The sequence below is a fragment of the Trachurus japonicus genome, chromosome 1 (genome assembly GCF_045865225.1).
Source record: "Trachurus japonicus isolate A0001 chromosome 1, Traja_1.0".
NCBI classification, from domain to species: domain Eukaryota; kingdom Metazoa; phylum Chordata; class Actinopteri; order Carangiformes; family Carangidae; genus Trachurus; species Trachurus japonicus.
Window position 1 is genome coordinate 20,523,430 of NC_140907.1, and position 22,366 is coordinate 20,545,795.

General features: G+C 41.8%; 1 protein-coding gene across 1 annotated transcript; it reads right to left on the reverse strand.

Annotated features, from left to right (window-relative positions):
• Nucleotides 1-724: 724 nt before the first annotated feature.
• LOC146991839 (neuronal membrane glycoprotein M6-a-like) lies at nucleotides 725-22,030 on the reverse strand. The gene is made up of 7 exons (XM_085779574.1): nucleotides 21,784-22,030; nucleotides 10,020-10,212; nucleotides 8,711-8,867; nucleotides 6,639-6,792; nucleotides 5,465-5,541; nucleotides 5,281-5,346; nucleotides 725-4,467 (listed from the first exon to the last, which is right to left on the reverse strand). Exons 1-7 carry the CDS (start codon nucleotides 21,818-21,820, stop codon nucleotides 4,315-4,317), a joined length of 837 nt encoding a protein of 278 aa, XP_085635700.1. The 5' UTR covers nucleotides 21,821-22,030; the 3' UTR covers nucleotides 725-4,314.
• Between the last annotated feature and the right edge of the window lie 336 nt (nucleotides 22,031-22,366).

Sequence of the window (22,366 nt, forward strand, 5' to 3'; positions counted from 1 at the left end):
AACTATATCGTGTTAGTTAATGTTAAACATTAACACACAAGCCAGTATACCGATTTGTCACCTAATAACTTTAGTAATGCTGACACTGACATTTATGTTACGTAATTGCAGACGTAACATTTTCTGGCTTTACTTTAATTCTCAGTGTCTCGTGCAGCATGGGCTGCGTTCACAGTCAACACATTGGTGCATGTAAGATTCAAGATTAGATTAGTTGCTAAAGTGGCTTTAAGAGGCTTCCCCCATGACTTCAGAGGAAAATGGCCACTGTGTGAAGATGTTCTCTATATTGCTCTGGTGATTAACGACTGAGCGAGGCTATAGCTTAGCAACAACATTAGCAAGAGGAGCGGCAACAATGCACACCAAAGAGAAAAGAACCGAAAAGAGAAAGGGCAGAACAGTGCCAGTGGGAAGGAATTTTTTTTGTTCAGTTTTAATCATTAAAATTATGACCATTGAATGCATAACCATGCCACAAACAACAACTAGAGTCACTGTCTTTTTTTTTTTCTTTTTTTCTTTTTTAAATCTAGTATAAGATTATCTTCAGTATTATGAATTCATTCATTTTCATCTTTGATATTTCTTCAGGTTATAACCAATGCTGCAAGACTATACACAGGTCCCTCAGAGGGAGCCTCAATGTACTCACACACCAAGAATAAGAGAGATAGAGAGCTCACAATGGTCAATAAGTGCACAAAAAACTTTTTTTTCTTTTATCTGAGGTTAAAAACACTGACAAGACATCCATTGTCAGGCAATGAAATGACAGAATACTGTTACTGTAAAACTAGACCCTTAAAAATACTGACTGTACGCAGCCGAGACCCCCCTGAACAGGACATAAGTCTGGAGGAGTCCCACCTTTATCCACACTGTTGGTCTGTGTCACATTCAGCTGCATCTACACAACACAGAGGAACAGACTGAGGCTCTGTTTGTATTATTGTCAGGGGTGAGACAGCTCATGTGTCAAGATCACACAGTGTTCACAACAACACTGCTCGTTAATGTGGAAAACCTAACTTACAACTGACTCATATTATAATATATAGTATATTTGACAAGTTTTGAAGGGATAGTTGGTGTTACTTGGCGTGGGGTTGTGTGAGGTGACCATGCAGAGTCAGTGTGTCACCAGCAGTAGATTCACATCACAGCACTGACAGTTACGAGAGGCAGCAGCAGGGAGCACGGTACATTAGCAGAGCGATGTGCTGCTCTTCATGGAGCCAGCAGATAAAATGGGTTTTAGACACATGTAAAAGGCACCCATAGAAACTATCCAACATTTATTTAAATTCACACAACATGAAACATAGTTTAGCCTAACTGCTTTGGCTTCCCATCAAAACAGCACTTTCCTCTTGTACCCGATCTTAACCCCTCAACGACCACATTTCTCAAAGAGCATGCATCACACAGCAGCTGCAGGTCAGGTTGTTATAATGGGAAACTAATAAAGTGCTAATAAATATTCCACATGATGCGTACATTTAAATGGATGTTGGATTGTCTAATTAGGTGTCTTCCGTGTCTAAAATATGTTTTTCCTACTGACATCAATCTGCCTCTGTGCTCATGCACTAGGCCACAACTCTGAATACACTGCAGGTAATCCCCCCTGCATGATTACCTCACAATGCAAATAACCCCAACTACCCCTTTAAATCAACCAGTTGATCCACTACCATCTGAAACAGGGAGATGTTCCCCCCTGACGTCACTGTGGGGTAAATGCAGCGTTGGTGGGAAGCAGAGGCTCAATATACCCTAACCCTCCTCCAAACTCAGTGACCAAAAGGAAACCAGGCCTCGGGCTGCTCACCTCAACGGTTTCACATATATGTACTGTATATCTTTTTACAGAGCTGATGTGGGTGCAGCTCCGACTGCCCACAACAACAGAAAGGAAAACACATCTGTTTTTTGTTTTTTAAATTAAATGATTCACATTTAGAAAGTTTCAAAGTTGATCATAAACAGTGAAATGATGCTGAAGTAAAAGAGCAAAGAGTTATGGCTCAGAGTGACGGTGTGGTGGTGTATGTGTGTGTGTGTGTGTGTGTGTACTTGTGTGTGTGTGCTGGTAGTTTCATGACCAAACCATTGTCATCACCACTATCATTAGTGCAGTAACCACCGTGAGGACAGGCTCAACCTCTCTGTCTCTACTGGCAGGTAGAGAGTCACACACACTTACCTTCCTCTGACCGCTCACAACGCTAACACAACAACATCCCTGATGCTGGTGACGGAGGCTTTTACATCGCTCCAGTTGGATCAACATCATTACTGATTTTTGGCATCATCACTACAAGTCACTACAAATCTAATGAGCTAACAACCAGAAAATAAAACCTGCAACAAGTTTAAAAAATAAAGAGAATATTCAGTCTGAGCAGATTTCGAAATATCTGTAAAGTTGCATCCAAGAAAAACAAAAGAAAGAAAGCACCTATAGAGATCTGAACTGGAATCCACAGCCCGACCCAGTATAACGTAACCTACTCTGAATCCATGAGCTTATTGGCTGGAATATCTTCATAATCATCAGCAGTGAGGCTGAAGCTGCTTCCTTCAGCACTTTCCCCTTCAATCCTCTCATCCTCAACACCCACCAACCTTTCCACCACCGCCCACAGATCCTACTAAACCCAACCAGAGATCCCAGTGATCCTCAGTCCACCAGTGACCAGCTGCGTGTTGGTGTTGGTGGTTCGGTCACCTCAGACCAGAAAGAAAAGAGAAGGACGACACAACTCAACCTCATGACTGCTGGAGACAACTGCGTTTGTATATATATGTGTGTGTGTGTGTGTGTGTGTGTGTGTGTGTGTCTGTGTATCTCTGTGTGTGCAGATCCACTGAAATACAGAATCATGACATGAAAATGGAAAAGTGATTACCCCCCTCCCTCCTCCCCCTTTAAATACCCCAAATGTTAAAATTACACAGAAACAATACTGATAAAAATGTGTGTGAAAAAAACATCATTAAACAGGACTCACATTAAAAAGACTTTGTGCTGTTAATATGTGCTGTGTCTGAGGACAATCACAAGTTTATACAAACTAGAGTGGGGTGGGTGGGTGGGTGGGTGGGGGGAGGGGGGGCAGAGCCCTGTTTCACTAGTTGTTGTAGTCGACTTCTCTTACAACAGATGCCTAATTTTTGACGTGCAGCAGAAATGCTGAAATATAACAGGATGCAGAGACTTCATTTGTGACATCAATTTTGGTTAAATCGAATTATCACTATTAGAATAAAGTATTGAACCTGATTCATAATGAAACCCCCATCCTGCTGTCTGTGTTAGGAACAACTACTGAAACTGGGCCCAAGATGAGGAGGTCACAGAGGGGAGGGGAGAGGAGGACGGTATTGGGGTGGGGGTGGGAGGTAGGGGGGGAGGGTGTAGGGTAAAAGGTGGAGATGGGGGAGGGGCGGTCGAAGGTACCCATCTGTACCTGGGAGGTACATGTTCCCTCTGGAATACATTTCTCTGTTACACCATCATCGGAAAGTGGTGAAATGACACAACACAGCATGACACCACCATACGACACAACACCGACCATTCAGCCACATCTAGTGTGTGTGTGTGTGTGTGAGAGAGAGAGAGTGAGTGTGCATGTGTTTCTGAATGTTGTATACATGTGTGTGCGGTTGTTCAGTGATGAGCTCAGAGACACCAACTCCATCCTCGTCGTGTATTCAGATTCTTGGCTTCGGTGTGTCACGTCGTGAGTAGCTCTCAGCAGTCTGGTGTGACTGTATATCGGACACAGAAACCTTTAATCAGATCATTCTAATGAAAAATACGTTTCTTTGGGTTTAGTTTTTGGTTTTAATGTTCGCTCACATGTTCTGTGCTGGGAACAGGTTTTTTACTGCTCGGTTTAGCAGGTTGGATAGAACCTGTTGCGTTTTTGGGTGTTGAAAACGCAGGGCAGGGAGGCGGGCTTTGCTGAAAGCTGAATGTTTTCTGTCACTTTAAGGCAGGTGTCAGGGGTCAAGTGTGTGTGGATTGAGCAAAACCCACGTACAGATGTTAAAGTGATAGCATGAAACCCCGGAAACCAATCATCTTCCGCCAACATGAGGATGACGATGATGTGTGTGAGTTCACCACTTTCTGCTTGCATTTTGCCTTCAGTTGTGTGTTTGTGTTGTTTCTTCGCTTGTGTTTATAGTGTCAGGAGCTGTGTGTGTCTGTGTGAGAGAGACAGAGAGTGTGTGTGTGTGTGTATCATTTTCTGTGTGTCTGACAGGTATGTGTGCGTGTCGTTTCCCAGAGCTGTGTGTTTATGTGTAGGCATTGAGGCGTTCTTTGGAGCGTGTAGAGTGGATGTCGTGCAGCTCCTGCTCCTCCTTTGACTTGATGTCCTCGTACTTCTGCATCCGGCTGGCGTCCTTCAGGTAACCCCAGTTGGCAGCCAGAGCCATGAGGAAGTGGACCTGAGGGTGGAGGCGAGGGGAGTCAGGGTGCACAATGAAATACCTTCATCACGAGAAAGAAATGTGTTTTTCTAGACCACTGGTTCTCAACCTTCTTTTTTTTAAAAGTATATTTTTTGGCTTTTCATGCCTTTATTCGATAGGACAGTTGAGAGTGTGACAGGAAATGGGAGGCAGAGATGGGGGGAATGACATGCAGGATAGGGCCGTCCGACGCGGGACTCGAACCGGGGCCGCCCGCAGCGAGGACCATAGCCTCAACACATGGGGCGGGTGCTCTACCAACTGAGCCAAACACCGCCCCGGTTCTCAACCTTCTTAAACTCGTGTCCTGTATCAGACTGTACCTGTAGCCTTCTGCTGCTCTCATCATGATTCACTATCTCTGTTCGTATAGAGCGGCTTTTGGTCTCAGCTGGTCTCAGTGAAGTCCACAGTGTGACATCAGCCTGCAGTTAAAGCTATGCAGCTTTTTACAGTGTGTCTCTGCTGCCCCCATGTGGCCAAATATGTGCTATCACAGATTAAGATAAAAACACTATTATATCATAATGACCAGCCGCTTAATGAGCTCCCCTGACCCCTGTTGACTTATTGTATACTTATTTTTTTTACACTCCCACTGTAGAAGGCTATAGAATCAGGACTTTTCATAGATGCATTGTGAGGTATGATGAGACCTCTGCAACTTAAGAAAACACATGCAAAGACAAAAATGTGGTATCGTTTTTGTTGTTGCTGTAGAGGAAACCGGTATATTTGTCCTCTTGTAAACCACAATGTGAAGGCCGGACCCTGAATAAAGGCTCTTACCATGGCAATGACAGCAGCTCCTGCTCCTGCCAGTGCGCACACAAACAGATGGAAGGTCAAGTCCAGCTGCAACAGACACACACACACAGATACTGTCATTTTGAATGGATTTTAAGAGTTTTCTCGTGTCTGTAGGTCACAGATCATCATATCTGTAGTTGTGTCTTCCCTTTGCCGCTCTCACCTCATTGGAATCACACATCCTGAAGAATTTTTCAGATCCCGTACACACCTTCCTCTCCTCATTGATGGTCACGGCTCCTTAACAAGAAAATAACGTAATCAGTACATAGTCAGGGTGCTGCTGATTGTAGTCTACTATATATAAACCGGTGGCTTTATGTTTGATTGATTGATTGATTGATATCTTTATTTCGATCATGTAAACGACAATGTAAAAAAAATAAAAAAAATAAGATAAAATAATAATATAATAAGTGAACAGCAAAAATGTATACACAAAAAAAAAAGTAACATCTCATAAGCAACGCAGTTTACATGAGCGAAAAGGAGTAGGAAGAAGTATAAACTTATCTAATCCTACCCCTATAATTTTAACTATACTAACTAGTATGTCGAATATTGTAATTGTGAGAAATGTTCAAATGATAGTAATTATTTTATTTTGCAGGTGCAGTTTGTGGATTTGGACAATAGATGGCAGCACTGCAGAGTCTGCCTCTTCCTGTGTCTGTTGAATGTGGAGAACAACATGGTGGACAGGTGCACAAGGTAAAATAATACACAACACAACCATCAAAATATAAACCACTGAGTTTCATTAACATCTCTAGTTGTTAAATACATCTAGTGATTATTAATTTATAATTATTGTGCAGAAATGCTAAAAGAGTTACAGTATTTAAAGGTCCATATAGGAATTGTGTGTTCTTTTATTTTAAAGCAGGTTGTTCAGTACTGTGTAAACATCAAAGTTATTAGTCCACAGAGAAAAGTGCACACCCTTGAGACACAGCCTTTAAAAAAAAAGTTGTTATTGATGTCATAACATCAAACCTTGTTTGGACCTGGTTTCACTTACTGTTACCTGAAATCTGCCATATTTCAATAACATCACTCAGGAGACCGTGAGAGGCACAGAGCCTCCTCTCTTCTGATTGGCTCCCTGACCTGTTGTTATTAAAGCTGCGGGGAAAAGCCTGAGAGAGGAGACTACTCTGAATTATGAAATTTAGCAGGTGGGTTTCTGACAACTTTTTAAAACTTTTGTCAGGTAACAGCAACTTTCAGGTCAGATTGGTGTGGAGGCAAATAAATGAGTAAAATAAAATCAGGTCAAAGTTCACCAGTGTGAATTAGGTGCAGATAATAATATTCAGTTTCCGTCTGATTCATACCAAACTGACGCAGGTCAAGGCACATGTTGGCTCCCTCCACCAGGCTGGTGTTCTGACACATGGACCAGACGTTGAAGTACATGAAGACAGGCAGGCTGGTGAAAGCTGTCACTCCGAGCCACACCAGGAAGAACAGGTAGGCCATGAACATCAGCTGCAGACACAGGCACACCACACGGTGAGGCACTCATGTGACCAGTGGGTGATCATCAGGTAATATCTATATTGCTGCATCTTCATTTATATAGCCTAGTAACATACCAATCTATACTGTATCTCTCTACAATCTTCATTATTGTTGGTAAGAGCTCAACCAAACTGTGATTTCTGCTCTAAACTTTCCACATGGGTCCAATTATAGACTATAATATTGGCTGATGTACCCAAGATTACAGTAAAGAAGATTATTTAAAAATTGCAGTCTACTGTACGCCTAGGAGGTTTGACTGGCTTGTGGAGTCATCCTCAACCACTTGACCACCCCTCACATTAATCTGTCCCTGTTCATAAGACTCAATATAAAGAGAGGTGCTGAGTGTGAGTGTGATGTGTTGATATTGGATAAAACATGGCGCCAACCTGGTGCTGAAGGAGACACTTGGTTCATTCTGACACAAAGTACTGAAAAACATGTTTACTTCAATTACCGCAGCATTTCATTCCCAGCCACTAGACAGACAGACAGCCCACTTTACACACAGTTAAGGACCTGGAAATAAACTCATCCTCAAGGATTCCCAGAGTAAGTGGCTGTCAATCATTATTGGTTATTAAAAATATGTGATAGTCCTTGTCACCTTAATACACAGGTGAGAATACACACAGGTGTGTATTAAACACATTACTTGTGTGTTTAATACTTTAGTGTCTGCTGTGGAGGGAACCACCTTGTTTACTGCCAAGTGTAACAAACAAACAGACTCAAGACCAAAAAGGCAGAGATCCTCCTTGATATTAAAATGAAGCATTAAAGTAAAAACCTGTAGGAACTTTTGTGGCTACGACTCTGCTGACAACTGCCATAACAGCACAAAAAACATTTATGTATTGGCTGTTGATTAGCTGATATCAGTCACAGATGATCGGTATCGGTGGCAAAAAAAAAAAAAAGATTGGGGCATCCTTATAAACAGATTTATATTTTCCAATCCATTAACCAAATGCTGGACATTCTCTGCGTGCTAAAAGTCCTGACATTGAGCCTTTAAGTTACACACCACCAAACAAAGGAGAAACAATACACACCTTCAAATCTCCATGGAACTACTCACTACTCACACACTGATTTCACTCCAAAACAAAAGTAAAGCTTTTTCTCCAAAAAAAATTGTTTTGGGGAGTTGGATTACAAGTTGAACGATTATAACACTCTACAGCTTCCCATCTCCATCAGTTACATAACACTTGCTCACTCTGTAGTGAGCAACAAAACCAAATCCATTCTCTTCACTACTATTTGTAATATTTTTTTGGAAGCACTAACATCCACCATTTAACAAAACACCTCTCTTACTGGTCTACAAACTCCCCATTTTCACCACTAAACTAGTGTATATTCTGAGGACATCCTCTTGTACCTTACAAACCTGTCAACATCCATCCCAGAGGTTTTCAATTTGAAATCCACATTCTCAGAAATATCAGATTAGTCCATAAATTGGACAACATCTAAAATCCTCTCACTCTGCAGCATAGAATGGGATGCTGCATTGAGAAACTGTCTTAAAATATCAACTGGCAACATTAATTATCTTTTATTAAGCTACTCTGCCCCAATTACACACCATTATTCAAAACACTGAAAAGGACCTCACCAACTGGAACAAGAAGTTCATCTCATCTCTCTCTATATATCCAATAAACGAAACCAACCATGTTTTTTCCATGATCATGTTCAACCCACAGGCCATTGAATAACATGTATGAAACATAACTAAATTCTGCTGAAAAAAATTGAAACCTTGAATCAATCCCTCCTCTCATCAATGGATATAATATCATACTTGTCTGAAACCATGAAGAGCAGTAGCACAGTTTTAAATATCAGTCCGCTAGCTGTGATGTTTTCTTACAAATGCAGTGAGGCAGCGTCCACAGGCGGAGATCTTGAACTCTCCGTACAGGTCCCTGATGGCTCCAGTGGTGAAGAAGCCCTCAACCAACAGCAGGACGCCAAACACGAAGAATCCAGCTGCAAGGCCATAGATGATGTACTTCAGGATGTCGATACTGTGGAGGGAACACAAACACACACACATGCATTTGATGTTGACTATTACATGTTATTCATAGACTCAACTAAATCACCAAAGGTTGTATATGAAGCTGCAGTGTGACATCTTTACAACCTCTGACCTCAGTCAGTCACAGCTGTAACAATCAAGAGCGTTTTTAATATCATCACTGGCTCATGCGGTTGGACAGTACAGAAAGCCTACAAATGAAAACCATGGAAACTGTGTTTTTTTAGGTGTTCCTGGCACTGATTAAAGAGAGAGGAACTGGTCCTGGGTTGACAGGACAGTTTCCAGATCCCTGCTGAGCTGTGGGGGGTTGAAGCAAACTGCAGCATGTAACCCTTATCAGCCTGTACTGTACGTCTAGCTGTCTATTAATTCCTTGATGTCTGAGGCTATCATGGACACAAGACAAGCCAAAGCCCCCGCTCCAGCAGCGGGGCGAGACACAGCTGGAGAAGCTGGCGTGGCATCTTGTTAGTGATCAGAGGAGGGCTCGGATGCTGCAAGCACACCTCAGGCTTTAAGAGAGACGCAGCCAGACATGCCTGTACATCTGCTGCTCTGGTGTTGTGATACAGGGAGTGGATGTGACGACTGATGCACATAGGTTGAAGATGGCAGTGGTGGCTTTACTGAGCTTACCTAACAGTGGGCTGAACGCCAACGCTGACCTAATCTCAGGGCCTCCGAGCCTATAGCAACTATACCACATCATGGAAGTGGATGGTGGCAACGGACACATAGGTACTGATGTGTTTTGAAATGTAGTCATTGTGGTTAAACAAAAAAAATGCCACGGGTACGGTGGTCATCAGAAGTCACTTACAAGCCCTTCAAATCAATGTCAGGCCATTTGAATGGGACAGGGTTACAGTTGTGCCGAGAGATGGATGGTGACGATCACCAATTGCTCATACTTACTCAACTTTTCTAATTAATGCAGCAACTTCTTGTTTGAAGAATTAAGTTAATATTACATTTAATTTGCCAGCCACAGTTGTGTTTTCAACATTCACTCGCTGTTATATCTGATTGTAATGTATCTGCTTGTAGTGAGAGGTAGGTAGGTAATAAGAAGAAAACCAACAGGTGATGTCATTTAATGTGTGAGTGATGAAGGTAGGTAGGTGGAGCCACTTACATGGTGAAGACATCAAGCGTCTCGCCTGGAGCTCTGATGACTTCAAAGTAGTTCTGCAGGATGGTGACGGTGCCGCTCAGAGCCTCGTGGCCACACCCACAGAACAAGGCCACACCCATGTAGAGGAGGATCGTAGCGATGAGAGAGGCCCAGGGCAGACTGCCCACACACCGCTCACAGCACTCCTTGCAGCCTAAACACACAGACAGACACAGAGGTGATGTTATCTATTTAATATCTTATAACAAATGAGTTGTGATTGTGTTTCACGTGAGTAACAGTGCCATGATGCACATAGTTTTTTCCAATCATCTTCTGGAATCTCCTGAGCCAGGTCCCTATCCCAACATACTTTTAGACCATCCGGTTTTGACACTTATGTACTTCTAATAAATTCATAAAATGTTGATGCACCTAATCCATTTATCCCAAAAGAAATTCTTCTTATCTATTAATAGTTTCTTATTATACCATATGGAGGATCGGCTTGATAAATATGGATTGGTTTTTGTTATTTGATGACATCCAATTTTCCATGACTGTCTGGCAAAAGCCAGTGCCAGGTCTTGGGAGGGAACTGGCCTATCTGTTTGTGAAAGGAAGGCCTTCACAGAAAAAGGATACACTAGTCGCTCTTCTATCCTGACCCACAGAGGGACCTTTGTAGGGGCTAGGTGAATTTTAGATAGCTGAGACAAAGAAAATGACAAATGATACCAGTCTATTCATGATAGTGCTAATCCCCCCTTGTCTTTGGTCCAATTAAGTGTTTTCCCTGCTCAGATAAACTTTTCTATCATCCCGTTGTATTTTTTTAAGTAGTGAGGAAGGAAGATGTAGCGGTAACATGGAAGTGATGTAATTGATCTTGGGAGTTAAAATTGTTGATCAGAAAGTTAATCCATCATCAAATTAAACTAGTGACTGAGACCAGATCAAAACCAAACCAAGACCTGAACCTACTAACCTACATTAGTGAACAAACAGTTCACTCTGAAAGAACCACCACTAGCCTACTGATTTGTTTCTTGATGATCAGTTCATGACATCAACAATTTACATTGATATCCTTGGGGGATAAAAATGTCCATGTGATTACATAAAAGGCAGAAAGGCATTCAAATGAATAATTTGGATTTAAAAAAAAAAAAAAAAAAAATATATATATATATATATAAAAACGGACGCAGTGATACCATTCGCTCCTGGGCCATGTGGACATGTAATCACAAACTCTTCAACTGAGGTTGAAATTACAAAGTTCCACAACAAATACAGACCATGGACAAATTGCATGCTTTACCACAGACAGAATGATTTAAAAAAAAAAGAAGAAGAAGAAAATACAATCGTCTGTGATGAAGCATGAGCATATACCTCAGTAACACAAACACTTTGGTGCATGTCTGTAATGTGACTCGGTCTGTGTGAAGTGGTTGTAAAGCTAGAAGATCATCTGTAATCAATGTGCAGACACAGTGAAAACAGGTGTCTCACTTTACAGGAGTGCTCAGTACAAAGTCAGTACAGTACACAGTCAGTACATGTGTGATAACTGGGTCCAGGCAGATATATCCAGGATATATGTAGCTCAGCCTAAAGACTCATGGGAAACTACTGGCCTAGTTCCTACAACACTGCTCTGGCCTTTACAGGTGAAGGCAGTGAAGCTCTACTTTTACTCATTCATGAAGTACTGTAACATGATGTCTCTGTTGAATTGTTTTTGTGGAGGAAGAAACCAAAACCAGAACTATTTGCGTGGTTAGAGACCACAAGAGTGAGGTGAGACATCTAGACATTTACTGCTCTGCTGCTTTACATTGCCCCATGCACATCTGAATCAAACTCTGATGGTTTATTTACAACAGCACTTGCTACTGGGGAATAAATCTATACTGAGCAACAACAACAACAAAAAAGGAAGCTGCACCTGCCAGCTGTGACATATCCAGATGCTGATTACACATTATGATTGCACAGGTGTGACCTTGTCTAGTGACAATAAACGCCGCCTATAAATCTTTATTTATTAGGTTCTGAACTGTATGACAGATGTGTACTGTTTTAAGGGAGGGTTATGCATCAGAATACAAGTCAGTATCAGGTGCTCAAAGCCAACGGGACAAATCCAACAGGTGTGAACAACTGTATGAGTTCACTGTGTAACTATCTTACCCACTGGGTTTTGGTGACCACTGGAATCAGTCTCATAATCATGTGCTGCATTCAATAACATAAATCGGTAGCTATCAGTGTGTCTGAATCACTCTTGCTCTAGGCTATATCACTATATATTGAAAATACATTTTACAGTCAACCTGTATTAACTGGTGAAATCACAGTGGAGTAGCAGGTCCTCCTGCCTAGTACTAGATGTAAAAGGTTGGAGGTGTATTGAAAAAGGGAGAGGATGGGTTTGGTTAAGGTTATTATTCACCCACAATTTAGGGTAGTTTACTGTAATGTTGCAATTCTTCCATTTCCATTACATGGCACCTTGATAATAATAATAATAATGATTATTATTATAATGATCATAATATTAATATCTCCCCTCCTCCTCCCTTCTGTTGCACAGAAAGAGGTTTGTTTGTCTGTGTGTGAGTGTGAGTCATCGCAGTGCTGAAGCTTAATTGACCAGCCTTGTTGCCATGCCAACAGGGGTGTGGCAGGAGGCAACTGACCCACTTTGCCTGTACAGTTGTCATAGCAACAGCCAGAGCCAGAGCCAGAGCGTTACACAGGCACACTAATACACGTTTTCACACACGTAAAGAAAGAAACACTAATGCTGCGATTGTGTGAACAGTCTGCTCTGGTATCACCCAGGAAACAATGTAAACGTGCATTTTTAGTTTAGACTGAAATATACATATATAGGCTACATAGATATATATATGTGTGTGTGTGTGTGTGTGTGTGTGTGTGTCACTGAAACACACAGAGGTAACACACAGACTGAGTGTGAGCCTCATGTAAACGGGTTGTAAACATGTGTGTTTTTTTTAGGAGGAAAAATGTGTGTGTGTGTGTGTGTGTGTGTGTGTGTGTGTGTGTGTGTGTTTGCGTCCTGAATGTCAGCCATGATATAATCCTTGTCACATTTCCATATTTGGGCTTGAAATGCAGGAAAGACCCAGTGACCTGGTAAAAACTGGGCCAAGCCGAACACAAAGCCTGTGCATCTATGATATATGATATAGATAGATAGATAGATAGATAGATAGATAGATAGATAGATAGATAGATAGATAGATAGATAGATAGATAGATAGATAGATAGATAGATAGATAGATAGATGAAGACAGGGCTGGTTATCTGTCCTCTCAATGATCACAGTGATCACAGATAACAAGTTATTGTTTCTCATTATTAATCTGTCTGTTTTGTTTTGTTCCAATGAATCAATTTATTGTCTGTTTGTCTGGCTACACACTCCAGAGTCAAAGGCCTGTTTTCATGGGAGACAGTAAAGCCCAGTTAGTGTGCTCAGGTCAGATCCTGTGCTGTTGTGGGTTTGATACCAGTGTTCACCTGCAGCAGCTGCAGATCAGATACTGAAAAATGCTGCTTCCTACTCTGTAACTCCTTGGTTTGTGCCAGTGAATGTATCACTGTGACAGGCCGCCTTAGTAGTAATCTAAATATTGGAACCTGTGATAATGAAAGGAAGAAAACCAATCAGGAGTTTATGTGCTGCATCATATTCATTAGGAAGAAGATACAGAGCCCCCAAGAGCAGGCGGAGGAAACCCCATTGACAGGACAGTGATGGATGTGAGACATTCAGACCACGCCCACACAGGCTGTAAATGGCAAGATGATTATAATTAGTGATCCGCTCATATTGGGAAAGGTCATTTTCTCAAAATGACATGCCAAAATAAAATGCAGCTGCTAAACTGTGAGCAGTTTAAACAAGATGACTTGTCAGAGTTGTTATTATATTTGATTTAAAAAGTTACAGCGACGAAGACAATAACTGCTCCATAGTTTATCAGAGTTCTGATTCACGAGTGTCAATAAGTGCTCCATAGATTTTTTTAAGTGACACTTTTCACTGAAATGAGTGGAGAATCTTTAAATCAATCAAACAAACTGTGTTATGACCTAAAGCTATGCAACATCTGATGGTTGTAGTCACCAAGCCAGGAGCAAAGGGCAAAATGTGGTGATGTTGTGTTGAGAGACAGTCCATATTTGGAGGAAGTTGTGGTGGACGAATGAAAATGACACAAGAGTGTTCGATTCCCATGTGAAAGCAACAGTTCATGTGACTCTTCAATGTTATCATTGTAACTGGGACAACAAAGATCATCTAATGTTAAGGAAGTGGTGACTTCAGCCCAAATAATGATATTTTCCAAACCCTAGCCAAGCCTTGTCATGGTTACTATAGTAACCACCACTCCATAATAACAAGCCAGCACTCTGATTACAAGCTGAGGAAGCGTCCTCTGATCTACAGCTGGACCCACTCATCCAGTAGTAGCCTATGTGAGGTTCATCTGCTGGGCACCATGAACATGCTCAGTCGGACCTCAGTCGTCATGGTTACAATAATAAAAGCACCAATGCAGCAATGTTAAAATACTCCATTAGGAACATCAAAGTAACTTGAGCCTCAGTGTCTGAGTCAGATTAGCGTCAGGCGCCACATGGCAGAACAGCAATATGACATGAGCTGTGAGGCTGTAGTGGCTCAATCAATCCCTAAAACACCACAACATCTGTCACAGAGAGACTTAGGAGACAGTGTGGATGAAGCCCTTATGTCCTCAAAATCACTTCACTTGAAGTTGTGAGGAGGAAAAGTGCAGTTGGTGATAAGATTTTTAGCCATACAGTACCAGATACACAGTTATAATCTCAGCTGTGACTCTATTCAGATTCCACTGGGCATGTGTTGAAGTGATGCACAAGCAGCTCAAATAGAATTAGAAACAGCAGTGAAAACTGATTTGTGTTCAGCAGCCGGTGTTGCCAAAGGTTCCCATACATACAACACTTCCTCTGCACAAATTAAAAAGGAGCAATAGCCAGTAGGAATGGCTCCGCTGCTGTGGTCCAGCCACAAATCAATCTCATTACAGATGAATTGCTGACTGAAGTATCAGTTAATGAATCAATGAATCAATTTGTTTATATTATGTAAATTATATGCGTAAGTAGTTCAATTCTGGCTCATTCAACCTTAAATTATCCAGATTTGTTGTATATGTGACAGAAAAGCAAGTGAATGCCTGAATGTGGCTTGCAGGGCAAAGCACTCTGAGTGGTCAATAGAGAAGCCAAATGTAAGTGCAGCCCATTTACCAGTTTAAATCACCAATGAAATCCTGACTTAAACTGACAAGAGGGACACAAATTGGGGCCTTTGGGGCGACCAATTCTGAGGGTCAGCAGCTACCAGGTAATTGTGTTTTGTGAGTAATAATGGCTGTATGATTTCCCTCTCGAATCAAGGTAAAAGGCTCTCACTGCAGTCTATAATACAGGTATATAATACTGTACAAATTGTGATGGGAAAGCCCATTTTAAACCATGGAATTAGTGGTGGCAAAACTTCCCCTACTGTGTCAATCCAATATGACATGATCTTGTTAGCCATGCTCTGTGATACACAAAACTGTCTGCTTTGATTTGTCTTTGAGTTCATAAATGTCATACACATGTTCTTACACATACATTGTAAATTAATTACTGACATATCCTTCATGTGCTGAGCCAAAAATGTTAAATGTATCCAGGGCTCATTGTCATGTCATCCTGCACAGATTTTCTGCTGCATGAACTGGCAGTGATCATGGTCCTGTCATGCAGAGAGCTCTTTGTACGGACTAACCCACAACTGCGGCTAAGGAGGGGTAGATGGACTTCTGGTATATCGGGTCTGAGACAGTTGAGGAGACATTCACTGATATCTAGAAACAGTTATAAGTTGTCTAATCATTAAATGTTCTTAAGTTTGCTGTTATTGTGGTGACAAAGCAGATGTCGTCTATCATGTCAGCACTATCAGTGGCTGCTGAGGTAACATGTGGATAATGCACTGCAATCTTCCCTTTGCTCTTGTTATAATTAATTACTATGACTAATTACCAGGAGAACAATCTTGCATGTTCATATTTCTTTGGTCCCAGGATCTATTGGTATCAGAACCACGGAGATGATCCAACAGAGTAATGATATACCATGGCCAGAGTGGCCAGGATCAAAATCCTGTTCAGACTGCTGACAGTCAAGTCAGTGTTCAGTAATGAAATTATGTCGCTCCCTCTTTTGCCTCTCTCCACTTTTCATCCCCTGTGAGCCTGCTAAGTCCATTTGTATTGACTTTTTCTCTGCCCATGAAGTGCCTTTCTATTAGTGGTCATCATAATGAAATGGATATGAAGCAGATGGTCCTCTGACTGCTGACAGCTCTCCCTCTGACCTCTAGTCTGCACTACATCAGAAATTCACCTGTTTTAGTTTATATTTACTGCAGGCGCCATATTTTGTGACTTCATACTAAACCATAAACCATCTTTCGTGTTTCCTGAGAGGCACTTTGTGATGTAGTCAGTGGTTATTTATAGAGTCTACAGTGGCTCTGACAGATCATCACAGAGCAGAACACATGCAAATGCAAAAACAAGCTGCGCATTTAGAAAATACCTTTATCAATTTGTGACTTTTGAAGTGAAAAATTGAATTGAATAACAAGTGTGTCCCAGCAGGTGCCTTTATTCTGTTTCAAAGAGAGAGAGAAAAAAAAGAGAGGAGAGAGAAGATGATATGGAGGAAAGGGCCACAGGTTGGACAGGTTGGTTAAGGTTTTGTCTTCATGGTACATGCTCTAACAACTGACCTCACCCCTCAGGACCCTCCTTGTGTTGAGCTGGAAGCGCTTCTGTTGTGTTGTGATTTTTGCAGGACATATGTTGTTTTAGATTAGATTAGATTAGTTTAGATTAGTCTAGATTAGAACAGATTAGATTAGATGTTATTGTCCTTTCCAGGATAATTGTTTTCACTTTCCGCACAGCCACGAGAAATTTCACACACCACTTTACAAACACAACATCAAAACCACAAACGTAGTATATCCGCCACCATACATACATTCCCACAATTACATACCCACATATCCGCCACCATACATGCACTTTGCAGTGTGGATAATTGACATGAATTATGATGTGGACATTGTCTGGACTCAAGTAAAGTGCATGTCGGTTGTGAATTGCAGGATCTAAATCTCAAATGCATTTGGAGTAGAATTTTAAAAGATTTTATTAGATTTATCTTAATTCTAATGCATATTTGTATAATTTAATGTTTTTTCAGGGCAGGGCATTAACATCAAGCTCTAAAGAAGCCTCTGACTCCATTATCTCTTGACTGAGTGGATGTTTTAACAAGTGAAGGAAAACATCTGTGATGTTGCAACTTCAACACATTCTAAATACTTTGACCCAGTGGTATCTGGCCTCTCCATTAGTTCATATTATGGGTTTATCACAGTGCTTGACCTTAATATCATTCTTTTTGGCAACAAGTGACAGAACATCCTGGTACCTCATAGTTTATCTACAGCAGGGGTGAAAGTAGTTTTAAATTCTTACTGGTATTGGCACCACAAACACAACCTTCATCACTCCATACTGTTCGCTTCTCTCCTCAGCTTCATGCATTTCTGACAAAACAGTGAGTATATTGTGAGTGTAGACTTGTGTGTTTCACAGAGGCCTTGTTAAGCAACATCACTGCAGGCTGTTCTGTGTGAGATGCAAGTGGAAAGAAGAAAGGTGGATGACTGGTTCTGCTTCTGAACAACAGTTGGTGCACCCCTGGGCATATCACAGCGATGGAGGAGATCATACCACATATGTTGGCAATTCTCTCACATCGTCACCATTGCTATGTCTATTTCTCCACAAGCCAAACTGTTGTGAGTTCAGGTCCAGGACTCTGATGCATTCATTGCAATATCAGGGGATTTTAAACATGTCACTCTGACCTATCACTTAACTGGCATTATTCACTATGTTGACACTCAGAAATAAGACGCTTGATCTGTTGTATTCAAACTCCAAGGAGGCTTAACACAGCTTCGGCTCTGCCACCACTTGGCAGATCAGATCATAATCTGTTTTTTCTTCAGCCTTTCTGTGTACTGAGGCAGGCTGCAGTCACCCGCTCATTCAGGACTTGGATCCCAGAGGCAAGGACTGTTTTGAGTGCACAGATTGGAGGGTGGTACAGTAACAGGGAAATGATAGCAGCAACAACACAAACCTTAAAAGAATGGTTGAGTGTATTAAACTACATTAACTTCTGTATGGACAGTGTATTGCCAGTGAGGAGTGTACTTCTTCACAAACAAGAAACAGTGGTAACACGGTAACAGCAAAACTTTCTTCCAGATCAACGAGGGCAACAGGGATGGAGACAAGGAGAAGCTCAGGTGTGTGTAACAAGATCTGAAGAAGAGATTAAAGAGGGCTACAGGATGAAAGTAGAGAAGCTGCAGTACAACAACACCAGTGAGGTGTGGTAGACATCATGTCTTGTTCCAGCGACTAAAGTAACGTGAAAAAACGAGCAGCTACTGTACTTCTCCATTTTCTAAGACTACAGGTTGAATTTGCACTATGCCCCCTGCAGTTTGCCTATAAGGAACAAACTGGAGTGGATGATATCTTTTACATGCTCCACTGGTCCCATTCTTACTTGGATGATCCAGGCGTTTATGAGACTTACGTTCATTCAAGTCCATTTAACACCATCCAACGCTCCATTCTCAAAGACAAGCTCAAAGGGATGGGGGCAAATCCTTCACATCCTGGGTTGTGGGTCACTTGACAACATGACCCCAGTATGTCAGGCTGGGTAACTGTGTCTTGGGGACAGTGATGAGCAGCACTGGAGTTCCATGGGGGATTTCTCTGACTCAGTTCCTTATTCACACTGTATACAACCGACTTTACCACTCTTAGTCTTGACACATCCATAGATACCGGGATAAGTTACACCGCTACAGTATTGTGATGAGTATCAGGAATTGGCAGGAAGAGGAGTACAGAGATCTGACAGTAGCCTTCAGCGAATTGAACAAGAACTATGCCTCCATCTGAACACCTCCAAGACCAAGGAGGTGGTCATTAACTCTCAGAGGTGTTGGCACACTCTTAAAGTGGACATATTATGGAAATACCACTTTTTGAAGACTCTTTAACATATATTTGGGTGTTTGTCTTGCCTTCCGGCCCCCAAAATGTGAGAATTGACAAAAAAATCTGTAATGTACAGGCCCCTACAGTATGTTGAAATCCATGTGGTTTTACGAGCTGTTCCCTCAGTTGGTTTCCAGTGATGTAACTAGGTTTTGAATTTGCATAATACCACCCCTACCTGGGACCAGTAGAAGTGGTGGGGCAGGGCAAACAGTGGTTCATTTGCATTTAAAGAGACAGGCACTGAAACCAGCCTGTGATTGCTGTGATGTTTGATCCTTGGGGTATTTTGACCAAAGCATGTCACAGATATGTCTTTAGACACCTGGGAACTATTTCAATTTGTGGAAAGGGGGCATAATTTGTCTCCTTTAAGTGAGTCAACGAATGAGGGAAGGGCATTGAGGTGAAGGAGGTCCCTGAACACAGACACCATCTACCAGAAGAGGTAGACTTATGGCTGTTTGGGTGTAAAAGGGCATGGATCGGGTGGTAGACCAAACCCTGGGTTAAAACATACACCAATCCAAATATGACAAAGACAACAATAACTATACTTCGCTGGTTTAATCCATGACACCTGGTGTGGTCATATGAGCATTTGGAATCAAGGAAGGGCCGTAGTGAAGATGTTTTTTCATGAATAGCGTACCAGGTCTGTTATTGACATATTTCACATTATGACCACTGGTTTTAATTTTGTCATCCAACATAAATACTACAACACCAATTATCCTCGGCCTCTGTTGTGATGAAGCCTGCTGGATGTTTGTTGCTGAGATGCATTTTAGGAGTTGTAATTAGCTACCTTCTCCCCATCGGATTTTATGTCCATGGGCTTGTAGGTTTGATCATTTATGAATAATAAAAAAAACAAGCATTTTTATGCTTCACAGTTAAATCTCAGTTTAAATGTATTCAACAGCTGAACATGATCTGTGACGAACAACCAACCATACAGCTGCAAAAACACCATCAGTGCTCTAAATTATGAATACAACAGCTCTCCTGCATTTTCCGTAATCTCATTCCCTCACCTGTCGAGCCACTTGTCAACACACACTTGTACTTATTATTGGCTAAATGAGGGAGGAGAGAGTGACAGGGATGTGGTAATAAGATGAATGGATGAACAGACGGAGAGAGGGGCTCAGAGCCTGGAGAGAAAATTGTGTTGTGATTGGCTGGTTCCTTCCAGAAAAAAAAACACAGGATTCTGCCAATCACACAACAGAAGACAGCACCGCAACAGTGTTACAGATACACTATTGATAAACATTACCACAGACACTAATCCAAATAACTGTTTATTTTATATTGCAAATGCTTTGATCATAGTTTGTGTCAACAGCATTGCTCATGTCTGAGTCAGACTCAAGGTGCCATGAAGAAAACGGACACACCCATTTTCACCGCTGACAACAACAACAAAATGAGAGGATGAGAAAAACATGAAAATGAAATTTGTAAAAAAACAACAACAACATGACCATGCAGATGATGGTGATTTCAAATGTGTATTTGTAATGAGGAGGAAAAGAAATGGTTAAAAAATAAAAGCTGTGAAAAAGGGAGGGAGAGAGCAACTGACAGCAAGATGGAGGTGAGCAAGAGATGAGTCCAAATAGATGGTGGAGGGAGAGAGAGAGGAGGGGTGGGGTGGGGGCGGTGGGGGTAGTAGACAGAGACAGAGAGGCTGATAGACCCAGAAAATCAAGTCTGAAATACACTGAATCAGAAACACAGAGGGAAGGTATATAAAGGGGGAGACAGGGAGAGGGAGAGAAGAAGAAAATGGAGGAAAAGGGTAGACACCAGAAAAAAAGGGTGACACGTAGAAAGCGAGCGAGCAAGGAGAGGAGAAAGGGTTCAGACAGGCGTGAAGCATCAACAATGGAGCCGAACAAAGAAAATCCCAAGGCATCAATCACTGCTCCACTTATCCTGCTCCTCATTCTTACTCTTTATTTCAAGGTTTTGCCCCACGCTCCCTCTTTGTATCTGCCTCCCCTCCACCCCTCCACCCCCACCCCCACCCCGCCACTCCCACCTCCTGCATGCATCTATCCATCTGTCCGTCCATCTGTCCGTCAAGCCTCCAAAACAGCACCAACCCTCCAGTGTCTACCAGCTCCTCTCATCCTCACCCCAAACACTGTGCTTTGTTCTACAGCCACTCATTATAACACAGACCTGAAGAGGCTGGTATAACGTCTTATTGTAATCACACGTATAGACGGCACCTTTAAAAAATACTGGTCTGTCTTTGTATTTCTGCTCAAAGGAGGCGTGAGGGGGGAAAAATGTGAGTGAAAATGTGCACATTAAATGTACAAACTAATATGTGATCAATTTGTTTTCTGCAGGACGAGCATGTTATCCTCCGTCTCTCTTCCCACAACACACACACACACACACATACACACACACACACAAAGGAATCCCATGACGCCAGGAAAGAAGGATGAACAGAACAATGGTAGAGTGTTTCATCTGATGAAAGATTAAGAAAAAAGAGCAAACTGCTCTTCTGCCCTACCTTTCTGGCTTTGCGATTCATCCATGTTTTCCTCCATTGTGGCAGGTTACAGTCCCTTTGTCTCTGTTTGCGTGAAGCTGTTTAAAGCCTCTTGCTAGCTCTCAGCACTGTGTGTGTGTGTGTGTATGTGGGAGGCTGTGTATGTGTGTGAGGGTTTTTTTTCCCTCCCTGCAGATGATGGAGGTGCAGAGAAGTCCCTGTTTCCCTGCTCCGCTCTCTCTCCTCTCTCTGTGCTCTTCCAGCATCATTTCATCTACCCAGAGATATTTATTTACATAACTTCTACATCAATCACAGAAAACGTGGACATAAACAGCCAAATTCAATATTTCCTGGTGATGTAACTTTCCTCATGAATCAGTCCAAGTCAAGACTAATACACAAGGTAAATAAGGATAGTCACAAACAGTCGATCATTTTATTTTGATTTTAATGTGATACAACCCTAAATATCACTCCAGGAAACATGAAGCCAACATTTAAGTGTTAGAAACTTAATTTCCTCAATTGACCACTAGAGTCTGCTCAATGAGTCAATAATGTGCCATGCTAAAATATCCAATCTAAAGATGAAATACTAAAT

Coding starts and splice junctions, on each gene's coding strand:
- LOC146991839 (XM_085779574.1), bottom strand. CDS start 21,820: ATGGAGGAAAACATGGATGAATCGCAAAGCCAGAAAG. Junction 10,213..21,783: donor TGAATCGCAAAGCCAGAAAG/GTAGGGCAGAAG, acceptor CTGTGTGTTTAG/GCTGCAAGGAGTGCTGTGAG. Junction 8,868..10,019: donor ACGCTTGATGTCTTCACCAT/GTAAGTGGCTCC, acceptor TTCCCTCCACAG/TATCGACATCCTGAAGTACA.